Consider the following 13,537-nt stretch of genomic DNA (forward strand, 5'->3'; position numbering starts at 1 on the left):
AAATTCCAACCCAATATAACGCCAAAGCCTGTAATACACCTGCCAGTTCACTAGAGGGCAGCGTGTCAGTGTATTGGCTTTGTCTCTCGAGGCGGTTACCATGTGGTTAGGGGGGAAAACACGTGATTTGGGCTCCGCACCAAAACAATACATTGCTTTAAATAAATCCACTTCCCTTCCAGAGTCAAACCGGCTCTCTTGGTGAAAGACGTGAGTGTAACGACCTGTCTTGTGAGACGTTAGGCTACTTTTTACCCCACAGTGACCAAAATCGTCACAAACATACACTGCCCCCTCGTGGACTGGCACGTGTAATACATGCTTTGTAGGGATCCTGGGCTGCAAAATTTATGTACAAGAAGCCATGGGGACAAAAACAGCAATGTTTATGTGTTGCAGGATAAATGTAGCTAGCCATAGTATGCATTATTATGAATTAAAAAAAAAAAAAAAAAGCAATCCAAATGTTTATTCTAACATAACCTTGGATGGTTTGGATGCTTACGACACAACAACCCAGGGGTTGGATTTGTTTTAGATTTTATTTAGTTTCATATTTTTAAACACTATGATTCACTTTTACACAAGATTTCTCGGCTGTGAAGCTACTACTACTATTACTCAGGCTATCTGGCACAAGTTTGCTGGATTTGCTGTGAACTTCTCCCACCAAATAAACCGCAGGACAGAGTCACTGTTGTTGCTCTAATCTGAGATATAACACTTCGTTCTGACAGAGTGGATGTTACCTAACCTGTGACCCCACAAAGTCATGCTAATGGCATGTCCCTTGCCTTTGGAACTAAATTTTAATTATCTCTGCAGGTAGTTTCCAAGCTAACACGCTATTTAGCCAGGTTGTGCCACACACATGGTAATCTTTTCCTCACACAAAGAGATCTCTCTGCAAACTATCTGTATAATGCTCCTATTAGACCCCCATTTGCACAGTGTGGTATGTGGACAAATCCCAAACTTTTACATTACATTTCATTTAGCTGACACTTTGATCCAAAGCGACTTACAACATACTCATGGTACACCATCGGGAGCAATTTTAGGGTTCAGTGTCTTGCTCAAGGACATGTGGGTAGGGGAGCTGGGGACTGAACCACCAACCTTCTGATTAGTGTGCAACCCAGTCTACTGACTGAGCTCCAGCCTCCCTCCCAGGGCCACAGAGAGACTGACAGAAACAAAGACCATTCACACTCTCATTCACACCTAAGGGTAATTTCTAGAACCACCAATTAACCTGAGGTGCATGTTTTTGGATGTTGGGAGGAAGCCGTAGCACCCGGAGAGAACCCACGCAAGCACAGGGAGAACATGCAAACTCCGCACAGAAAGGCCCAGGACTGGAATCGAACCTGAAACCTTTTTGCTGTGAGGCGACAATGCTAACCACTGCACCACTGTGCCGCCCACAGACTTGACAGATTTGCTTGTGCCTAGTTATGGTGGGTGAGCTATGTTTGCAGGTTGGGTCAGTTTGTTATATAGTTTGTTAATGACAGGGCTCTCAATCACCACAGACTGGAGAGAGAAATACATCAAGGAGGACAGAGGGCAGGAGAGACAGTAAAATAATGACACAAAGTTACTCACAAGTCAAAGCGAAGGGTCTGCTTCTCCTCAAAAAAGTAGTCCAAGATGTACTTTCTAACAAAGTCTGGGTTCAAAGTGTTGTCTATCACCTCCGTTCTGCCAAACTGTAGAAGGAAAAGACAGATGGAGTTCAGGAGAGAAGAATGATGAAAGGAGGAGCAAGACAACAAAACACAGTTTAAAAACAAATGCAGTTGTCAGTGTTGTCGGCTTGCTCTTTAAATTTTTCATCCCTTTTCATTTATTTATCAAAATCTCCCTTATTATTACATATGCGTATAGCCCACATAAATTTACAGAGGCCTGATTAATGGAGGTGCGTTCACATGCTGCAGCAGTGCAGAGGAAGCCAGATGTGATTCCTGGTTCCTTGATCCTCTCCCCTCTTAATTACAACAGGATTACTCCCTCATCAACCCCACCGAGAGAAAGAGATAAAGAAAGAAAAGAGGAAAGTGTGTCGACAACATAGGCAGACTGGCAGAGAAAAAAAAGGAGGGGCGAGGAATAAAAAGGGCTAAAGAGATACGGAGAGCAGGCGGAAGAAACGATGGCACTACTGGAGTGGGGGCGTTGGACAAGAAGTGGAGCTGGGAGAGTGGGAGTGGGAAAAGAGTGGGAAGAAGAGAGGAGGACTAAGGCAGTGATTAAGGCTTCTTAATTAGTGGGATTCTCGCTCCCTAAGTGCCAAATTCAGGGAAATATGCCAGAGAAAGGCTGGCAATAATCCAGCAACTTCCCATGCACATACCATACAAAAAGCATATATTAACATATGAGATGCAGTACTTACATAAATCATTTGAAGCCCCCATAGATTTATATTTAATCAAATGCTCCATCAAAAGGAACAGTGAGAATATAATTGTTGAAGAAAATTTCATCGATATTGTGAGACAGCAATTCCCACTGAATTAACAATGCTGTTCTGCTGAGAGAAATTGGTGGCAAATGCACATCAAAAATACAGTCGGATAATAGCAGTTAGTTAACACGAGCATAACATCATGTCATTTGTGAGGGATGGACCTACTGTGCAGTGCACCACAAGCACAAGCGTTATTTTACAGTCTCTGTCCAGGTGTCTGGAGGTGAGAGAGAAGGTGGGGCTTGATCATGTCTATTAAATTTGTTTTTTGTCACTTCTTGTGTGTACAAAATGTTCATTCAGGAATGTGTATGTTAAAACTGTAGCCACAGTCCTTCCCCTCTCTATGGCAGCATGTTTTTTTTTTGTTTTTTTTATGTTATCTTTGAGTGTGGGCGATCAGAACAGCTATAAGTGGTTTGTTTTGAGCCGACACCTTTTTTCAGTCACATTTATTTGTAGGTAACAGACGACGTCATCCAAATGTTTACACAGGAAAATGGTGCTAACCATGTGAGCACAACATGAACCAAAATATTGTCTTGATTTTGACGTAGATTCCGGGCTGGTGGGAGGACAGGTTTGTATTCCAGCCTTGAATAAATCATAGTTAAAGAATTGCATGTGTTAGGTGAAATTTTCTGTCATGGCAGTTTCTTTTCATTTTTATATCACATAAAAACCCTTTAAGATTACTGTTCCATTTTTTTGTTCTTATTAATTTTCCTAATAAAATTCATGAATTCTTCATATTATACACAACTGGGAATTCTACTAAACTCTACAATTCCACTGGTGTCAAGGAAGCCATTTTTTTATGGTAAGTCAGTTTGTTTTTCCATGATATGTAAGGCAGGTACTGTCGGTGGATGTCTGAGTAAACCATGACTTTTCAGTACAGTAAAAATAGCTTATAGAACACAATGTGGACAATTAACACAACATGACAGATATAAACCCATCAAATTTCTATATTGCTACAGAATGATGCATCCCTTTTTAAACTATTTTTTTTAAGGTTATTCTTCTTTCCATGTTGATATCTAATTTAACACAGCGAGGGAGAACAGTAGCAGGAAAGGACACTAATATTGAATGTGTGAGCCACACAGATTTTCTAAGAGACCCTGAGGTGTTGATGAAGCTGTGAGCACATGTTGGTGAAGAAGCGGGTGATGGCGAAGATGAGCTCCATAATGTGATTTCCCCGCTGAGTGGAAGAGACAATACGGTACTGCAGAGTTCATTAGATACTGCTGGGCTGCAGGAGCCGGCTAATGAGAATCTTGCATGAAGTCCCTGACCGGCACCCTCAACATTTCGGTGCAAACACAGACAGCTCACACAGATATACATATGGCAGAGTGAACTCTTTGGGTAACCGCTGCCGTAGAGACCTGCGGTATCTGATGCTGAAATGTGAACATGTCCCCGAAACAAAGTCGTGAGAGCATTGTGGGAAATAAAGGCCCCAGCAAATGAGACTGATAACAAGACGTGCGTATAATTCTCGATTATCTTTGTGGTTCCTCTGTCCCCAAGTGAGATTTTATTATCTTCTTGCCCAGCGCACTCGCAGACCACCGCGGGGGATTTGTGCCATCTGAATGTCTCGTAGTTCCTTGGCCAACATGGGTTCTCATTCTCCTTGCAGAATGTTTAGTACACGGTAAACCAGTGCTGATAAAATGGGCTGTGTATTGGCAAGGAATTGGTGATACAATATGTAAATAATTCAGGACTAACAATTCAATATACTGTGATACTGAAGGTGAATTGCGCGGCAGGAGTGGAGCGTGGTTGCATCCAGTACAGTTAGGTTGTCGAGGGTTCATTGCGTAGTCAACATCGGCACTATTGTGGGAGCTAGGAATCCTGGGACGGAGCCTGCAGCAGGCAGTGAGGGAGATGGCGAAACAGCTGAACAAGGTAGCCTTTCAATGTGGAGACGGAATGGTACTGGTGATCATGTCTAGCACGTATGAACTTGTGGTATAACAACGTTGACAAAGTACTAGGCACACTAGCAGTGTTGTCTCTGGATTTGGCGGACCCTCGTCCAGATGGCAAAATTCATGTCACCTCGACTCTTTCAGACAATCGAACATAGAAAGCATGAATTGGCCTTCAGGGGTACTTTAGCTTTTGAGGAAGAATGAAACAAACAACCAGCTGAAACCCATTTCTTCGTTATACACATGTGGCTTCATACTGAAATAAATCCCAAGATTTGTCTGAGGTTAAAGCTGTGATTGTCTGAGATCTGGACAATACACACAGAAGCAGACAGAAGCACCAGCACACACACTCAGTGATGAATATCAACAGCAGGTGGTAGTAGGTGATGTCACAAGCATATGAAACAGCAGTAAAAAAAAACAATTTTTAAAGTGTGTCATAAAGTGAAGAACATCAATTTTGTCTTTCTTGCTTCTGTCTCTGAATTAGAGTACAAAGATTACAGCAGAGCTTTGCACCAGTATGGGTTTTCTTTCCCAGCAGTCATGCACTGATGTATGGAGTGTTATATGTACTGTATCTAATTATGGTGATATTAATGTTACAACCGACTACCATGATTGACAGCCTTTGTTTGATTTCACCCCTGGTATCATCAGTCCTTCTAATGTGTTTACAGGTATTTTAAAAAGAGACGAATTGATAGTGACTGCTTACTTCCTACAAACCCTCTCAGTTCAGCGTTGTGGATTTTTGTGTACTTGTATTTTCTGATGGACACATAACTTGTTTGGGGACAACTTGTATTTCTGACACTGCTCTCAATATTACACTAGGGTTAACTAGGCATTCATACGTGAAGTTATTTCAACTTATGTTTGTGGAAAGAAAGTAGGCCTAACTCTTGTCAGGTAAACATCTCCTGTGACCTTTCTGATTTGGTCTTAGTACTTGAGTTCATATTTGTTTAATTTTTCTTCTGTTGTTTTTACAGGAAGTAATTACTGTAAGTTACAGTGGGTATGGAAAGTATTCAGACCCCTTTAAATTTTTCACTCTTTGTTTCATTGCAGCCATTTGCTAAAATCAAAAAAGTTCATTTTATTTCTCATTAATGTACACACAGCACCCCATCTTGACAGAAAAAAACAGAAATTTGTGCAAATTTATTAAAAAAGAAAAACTGAAATATCACATGGTCATAAGTATTCAGACCCTTTGCTGTGACACTCATATTTAACTCACATGCTGTCCATTTCTTCTGATCCTCCTTGAGATGGTTCTACTCCTTCATTGGAGTCCAGCTGTGTTTAATTAAACTGATTGGATTTGATTAGGAAAGGCACACACCTGTCTATATAAGACCTTACAGCTCACAGTGCATGTCAGAGCAAATGAGAATCATGAGGTCAAAGGAACTGTCCAAGGAGCTCAGAGACAGAATTGTGGCAAGGCACAGATCTGGCCAAGGTTACAAAATAATTTCTGCTGCACTCAAGGTTCCTAAGAGCACAGTGGCCTCCATAATCCTTAAATGGAAGAAGTTTGGGACGACCAGAACTCTTCCTAGACCTGGCCGTCCAGCCAAACTGAGCAATCGTGGGAGAAGAGCCTTGGTGAGAGAGGTAAAGAAGAACCCAAAGATCACTGTGGCTGAGCTCCAGAGATGCAGTAGGGAGATGGGAGAAAGTTCCACAAAGTCAACTATCACTGCAGCCCTCCACCAGTCGGGGCTTTATGGCAGAGTGGCCCGACGGAAGCCTCTCCTCAGTGCAAGACATATGAAAGCCCGCATAGAGTTTGCCAAAAAACACATGAAGGACTCCCAGACTATGAGAAATAAGATTCTCTGGTCTGATGAGACCAAGATTGAACTTTTTGGCGTTAATTCTAAGAGGTATGTGTGGAGAAAACCAGGCACTGCTCATCACCTGCCCAATACAATCCCAACAGTGAAACATGGTGGTGGCAGCATCATGCTATGGGGGTGTTTTTCAGCTGCAGGGACAGGACGACTGGTTGCAATTGAAGGAAAGATGAATGCGGCCAAGTACAGAGATATCCTGGAAGAAAACCTCTTCCAGAGTGCTCTGGACCTCAGACTGGGCCGAAGGTTCACCTTCCAACAAGACAATGACCCTAAGCACACAGCTAAAATAACAAAGGAGTGGCTTCGGAACAACTCTGTGACCATTCTTGACTGGCCCAGCCAGAGCCCTGACCTAAACCCAATTGAGCATCTCTGGAGAGACCTGAAAATGGCTGTCCACCAACGTTCACCATCCAACCTGACGGAACTGTCCAAGGATCTGCAAGGAAGAATGGCAGAGGATCCCCAAATCCAGGTGTGAAAAGCTTGTTGCATCATTCCCAAGAAGACTCATGGCTGTACTAGCTCAAAAGGGTGCTTCTACTCAATACTGAGCAAAGGGTCTGAATACTTATGACCATGTGATATTTCAGTTTTTCTTTTTTAATAAATTTGCACAAATTTCTACATTTCTGTTTTTTTCTGTCAACATGGGGTGTACATTAATGAGAAATAAAATGAACTTTTTTGATTTTAGCAAATGGCTGCAATGAAACAAAGAGTGAAAAATTTAAAGGGGTCTGAATACTTTCTGTACCCACTGTATATTCATGATTTTATGCTAATAAAAATGGATGAACAAATAGAACATCACACGTGAGGATGGATTAACTAAAGAAGTAATGTTGTTCAGCAACTAATGTATAAAACTTCTCTAGTGTTACCTAACATACATTTTTGCATGTCACCAAATGTACAAAATTGGCTGCTAGAACAGAAAAAAAACATCCAATCAACCCAAGTAAAAGTATTTTTCCACCAAGACTACAATCAGATATTTCAATGCCAAGGAAAATGAGTACGTGTGTAATGAAATTTTTTTTTATCACAAAGACTTTGTAATCTTAATTCAAAATGAGGTGCACACTCTTCATCTAATCCAGACCTTTATAGCGAGAACCAACTGCATTAACATGACAGGCATGATGCTTTGCGCAACAAATACCAGAGGAGAAGGAAATTCTCATCAGATGTGACCCCAATCTAACAAAGGTGCTGGAAGCTCCTGTCAGAAAAGGTTATCCGACTCCTCGGTGAATCACCTGTTTAGCTCGACCTGTTCGGGGTGAGGTGTTTGGTGTCGCTCACACAGCGTCACATCAACACCCACCACTTCTAAACAATATGATTATGGATGTGATAGTTCATCTCCAGAGGAGGGGAGTCATTTAAATGTTCCTTGGCGGACAGAGTGAGGTGTAGCTTAACTTGAAAATAAACGAAAGTGAAAAGCTCATTATATCAATTATGTTTGTTGTACTTGATTAGATTAACAGCCTCTCCAACAATCAAACTAGAAAAACAAAAGTACCCTTTCTGGTAAGTGCATAGATCATTTTATGACAGAGAGACCTTCACATACGTGCATGCCTATGGACTAAACATATGCACACATGCACACATTTTCTCACAAATATAGAGCAGAGACGGCATCCGTGGGCTTCCATTTGAATGGAAGCCCACAGCCATCTGTTGTGAGTGGGTAAACACAAGAGCAGCAGATGAGGGTCATCTGACTGTATAAATATGTACAGTTATGAATCCATTAAATCTAGATCTGTTATGCTGTATATCCATAATAGACCAGGTCTGCAAAATGTGTGACAATATGTGAAGTCATTTTGTCAAACTTGGTGGCTGACATCAGAGACATCTCCATTGGTGGTAATGGGAACATATTAGCTATGAAATATATTACCATAAGCTATAAAATTCAAACGAGTTAATATTACTCTTATTATTTCTGCCTATTTTCTGTTAGTGAGAAATGTTGATCCACTTGTTTTGGTTGAGAGAGCCCAACATGTTCGTATAGACAAGCATTGATATCAAACAGACAAAATTTTATTCTTTATCTTTGCTACTTTTTGAACAACTTCTCAGGGGAGATCAAGAAACTTCACAAATAACAATTTAATAATTTAATACAGTTATTATGAATTGACTTTATTTAACCCAATTCAAGTCTACTAATGTCATTTTTGTGACCTAAACTTTTATCCCCAACACTATAACAGCATGTCCTACTTTATACTGTATATTGTTATATTGTGTAGATATATTATTTTATTGTCAACAAATCCCATTAAGACATCAAAACCATCAAATGAAATGTGTTAATAGTATCAATTCATTCATGGTACAATAAGAAAAATGTACAATATTGCCAGCCTAATCCTTTAAAAATTAAGATTATTACTATTATTATCATCTGCCACATTTAACAGTTTCTTCTGTGAATGGTAGATGTCTATTCAATCTTTCATAACAAATGTAAAGCTGTACTTCTGATATAATTTCTGCTACTTCTCAATATTTACAAAGACAGAAATGTAAAGGTACAGATCTCAGATTTAAATATATTGTTTATTAGTTCATTATTTGTTCATTCATTTTATTTATTTGTTTTCTATCATTAAATGGTTCATTATGAGCAATTCTACCTGCAATCCACATAATTAGTTGTTATTGATGGGTCAAACAGACAGAGTGGTCAAATGACAAGTAAAGGACTGATAATAATACTGCTTGTTCTACAGAAAGCAAACAAGGTACAGTAAGAGCAGGATTAATGCGTCCCCAGTGAGCCGTTCAGTCCCCAAAATGTCAACATATTGATCATTACATTGTGAAGTCTCCAATTAAGGAATACTTCCTTGGCATTTTCAGATAACTGATGGCTGAACAGCTTTAATGAATTGTTAAAGCCAACTGCTGCGTGCCCACAGTGGAAAGAAAAACAAAGAAATGCCTTAACTGGAGCGTCACCGCTTTACCCCCATACAAACACACAGACAGCACAGACGGAACCTAATTGGACATACGTCCTTTCTTTTCCTTCCTTTTTTTGTATGTGTGTGTGTGTGTGTGTGTTTGTCTGTATACACTCACCTCTCTCCACTGTTTGGTTTCAACTCCTTGCGTATAGAGCACGCACACTGTGAAAAAGTAGAGACACAGGAAGATGCAATTTTGTGAAAGAAAGAGAAGATGAGAAAAGGAGAGAGAGAGAGAATCAGAAAAAAATGCAGGCAGATTCCAAATGGGAAATCAACGTGAGGGTTTTAGCTCCAGTACACTGAACAAACAGCCACGGCACTCGGAGTAAAACTAAAAGATTCCCACATCACACGGCAACAAATCCACAAAACCAGACAAAAAACTGTACGAAGAGAAGAAGAAAGGATGAAAACTAGAGCGGGACAGCAGCAGCATTTAGAAAAAAAATAAAAGTAAAGGACCAGAAAAGAAATAGCAGAAGAGACACTCAGACACAGTGTCGACAACATACTCACATGGATCTGACTTTGAGAATGTGTCTTTATCCAGCAGATTTCTGAAAAATAAAGGAAGAGAACTGAAAAAATTGTTACTCATGGTGATATTTTACCATCAAAGATTTAAATTTTTACTCATATGTTTTGAATATTGTGTTTGCACATGTTCTTGATATGTTTTAAATGCATTACATTAGTTACACAAGTCAAATCCTCTACGGCCTTTATGCTTTTAATAATATTGTTACATAGAAATTGGCTAAAGATGTTTGCAGTGAACAGTTTTTCTCTACTTTGAGTGTAACTTTGTGGGTTTTGGGGACATTTTTGTTGCATCACATTTCTTCTTTCTTTCTCTTGATCTGTAACTTCCCACTCTAACATTAGATTCTCTTTCAAACATTTAAAACTTTACTACTGACAACTTCCCCTCGTCCTTAAGAAGATTTGTCACCTCCACACTTAGGATCAAAGTGACACCTTGTTAGTTATAGCTAAAAGAACTGGAAAAATTAAACAGTGGAAGGCGGCAATGTAACTCCAAATTAGAAGCAATTAAACAGAAGAAGAAGAACAATGGCCCTCCACACCCTCAACACTTATTCTTTAATAGTTTCTTCTCATCTGCTGTCAGCTTCAGATCATTTGTTCAAGTCAAGATTGGAAGCCGATTAAAACCCACACAAGTCTTTTCAGTCATTCTGGCTGCTTAAACCTCTGCACACAAAATAATATTGTTGAACACACAAGTGTGTTTTCATTATTTGGGCTAGAATTACTACTTTATTAAAGTTAGTCAAGCTTCGTCATGGTTACAATAATTAACGATTGTGCTCACGCATTCAAAAAAGCAACACTGATTGTGGTTAAGAAACCGCAAACAAACAGTGACCTCTGGAATTAAAGTCCAAATGAAATCACATGAACTCATCCCCTTTCTATACTCTAAAATCAGGTCAGTCTTTGTCTTATTCTGCTACATTTGATGGTGAGACAAAGTAACAAATTTTTTTTTTTAAATCCCGCTGTACAAACAAGACTTGGGAAGACTGTTGTTGTTCCTGACCACAGCAAACCCACCATTCACAGGTATGTTTACATGCTGTTTAATGTGCCTGTTGCTGAGCAGCTAATTAGATTTCCATCCCGTCTTCCCAGGTGGCCGACCTCATATTACTCCACTTGAGCTTATCAGACCCCATGTGCTTGAACAATCAAGGTGGCATTTGTCACTTAACAGGTAACAACTGGGTGAGTGTGGTGTGGCTTTGATGTAATTATTCAGCAAAGAAACTGTACTTATATTTGTATATGACAGTGTCCAATATGCTTCTTTTTTTTTTTTTTAATCCTTCTGGCTAACTTTCCCTCTGAACAGGTCAATGTGTGGTGGCGTTTTGTTAAGGGGTGACACAACTCTACATAGCAGTACAAATGGTGATGGCATAAGCTTTCCAATAACTTAATCAGGTGCAACAAAACTAAGAAGAGTTCGACAGATGTTAATAAAGCAAAGTCTGTACACATCCAACATCCTCAGTGAAGGTCTAATCAGAGAAATCAAGTAAAAAGATATGAACCAATATACTTAATTCTGTATATTCCGCAATGCAACAGTCAGAACTGCTCTTCGTTTTAAGTCCAGTAAAGGAAAAAAGCTATATACAATAGAAATACTATGATTGCCCAGCACTGTTGACAACTTTTTTTGAAAAAGTTCAAGCATAGTTGGAGATAACTCAAGTTCTGCACAAAACCACAGCTGTTATGTGTGTGTATCTGCGCACGTTTATTTTTACATAAATACTGGTGCACTAGCGTGATTGCATGTGAAGCCTGTAATGCACAGACGAACATGCTCATTTATACAATCACAGACTACGAAATCATCGGGTGAGCAGGAAGATCAGCGGAGGAAATTGTCGGGTTGGGGATCTCGTACAATGGCAGCCTGATTGCTCGCATATTTGTATGTTTGCTCAGCTCATTTGGTCATCTCTCTGTCCTTCAAACACTGACCACGCCTCTTTCCTTGCAGTGGCCTACAATGTTCAGCTTCACACTTTCGCATTTTACATTATAAAGGTACACATATTTGTAGAGTGCAGATTTTTTTTCATCTCTTTAAAATAGTCTGTTAATTTAACTAAATCAACCTGAGAATTTTGGAGGCACAGTTGTTTAAAAATGCATCAATTTGCTTTAATTGAACATTAATCTCCAAACTAATTGTATTTACTTAGAGCTGCTAACAATGATAGCTTGTCTCAGTGTGCATAGTTTTAACAGATCACATGTTAAGGAATTCTCCGAACCTGAAGTCTGATTAGGAACCGCAGCACTGATTTAAGGTTGCAGACACAAAATTATAGGCTTGTATATGCGAGGAGAAAGCACAGAAAGGTCATTGTCAATGGTCTCTTTCATCTTGTGGACCTCTCCGCCTATTTGTTCCACTCCACCCTCCAATCTCTGTCACTCAGTCTGGAAATGACGTTTTTGTGAACTGCCGTTAGGAAGCCTCGAGTTTGGATTTTAGATTTTTTTTTCATGAGACAAGTTGAATGGGAGTCGCTGGAACTGGAGATTTTTTGAAGCCAACCTTTACTGGTACTCAGTGGTATTGCAGCTGAAGGCACTTCCACATCGGCCTCATTTTTCAGACCCGGAAGCTACATTTACAATTTATATACAGTCTGTGGTTTTTACTCTGTAAATGCAGCTACGTGCTTAATGCACGAAAATAATTAATGAAGAGGACAGGGCTCAACCACATTACTGATAACAAAACAGATATCATACGGCCACATCATTAGAGGAATATCTATTCTAGATAAAGTATTTGCTGTTTTTTTAATCAACTTTTTCATAATTTGTTGACAAGTTATGCTTAAAAAATTTTACATGAATATAATGTATACTACCATGTTACTTCCAATACGCTATTTAAAATACTATGAATAGAAATACCGGGATACGAATCACTAAGCCACTTAAAACCAGCAGAAGTCGAAAACAAATGTAGACGTAGTGCAACGAAAACTGAAACTTATTTATGGTAAAGTTTTCATATTCGGTTCAGATGTTTTGATCTTTAGTTGAGAGACCTTTAGTCTGAAAGTATACGAAGCCTTTCATTATTGTGTTATGAGCCTCGCATCCTCTTCAAGACGTATGGGCTCAGAAATGTGAGTCTTTTATTTGACAGCGGTTGATAATTTTTTGATTCTTGACGGTGAGGTGTTCGTATCTCCTGAAGTGTCTGCGCTGCTTTTCTGGGCTGCAAATAAAAATATAGGTAATTTTTAGACATTCACAAGGTTATTTCTTTCTTTTTTTTTTAGGTTTGTAATTCTTTGTTTTGAACCCACATCTCTCAGAAAATGTTTTTTTAGTCTTTTGTAATGCCTGTTCATTGCAAAGAAAAGCTCTGGCATCAGATGATTGACAGTGAGACTGACTCTGTTCTTTATATAATTTATTTACTTCCTCTTTTTCATGCACTTTGCTCGTTAGTTTATCCGCTCTCTCGTCGCCTATTCCTGCCTTACTTTAATGCATTTTTTATGAGTTTGTCTTTGTCTCTAACTTAATCTTTGCCCATGTTTCGCGTGTCTCCATCACACCTCCATCAGGCTGGCTTGACCTTTTCATAATGCCTGCCACAGGCTACAGTGGACCCACACCTTCACCCATCTTGTTTTCTTTTGCTCTCTCAGTTACTACAGTGACATT

General features: G+C 39.5%; 1 protein-coding gene across 2 annotated transcripts in view; it reads right to left on the reverse strand.

Moving 5' to 3' along the window:
* Positions 1-13,537, reverse strand: part of cpne5b (copine Vb) — a 121,413-nt gene that overhangs the window by 84,452 nt on the left and 23,424 nt on the right. For both annotated transcript variants that reach the window (XM_069157319.1, XM_069157311.1), the window contains exons 3-5: positions 9,821-9,861; positions 9,417-9,463; positions 1,609-1,712 (exon numbers count right to left, since the gene is read on the reverse strand). In XM_069157319.1, the coding sequence (XP_069013420.1) occupies positions 1,609-1,712; positions 9,417-9,463; positions 9,821-9,861 (192 nt within the window). The remainder of the gene's footprint in view (positions 1-1,608; positions 1,713-9,416; positions 9,464-9,820; positions 9,862-13,537) is intronic.

This window comes from Embiotoca jacksoni, unplaced genomic scaffold, assembly GCF_022577435.1.
Source record: "Embiotoca jacksoni isolate LCO1_2020_lvr unplaced genomic scaffold, fEmbJac1.0.p SCAF_1, whole genome shotgun sequence".
Lineage (NCBI taxonomy): Eukaryota > Metazoa > Chordata > Actinopteri > Embiotocidae > Embiotoca > Embiotoca jacksoni.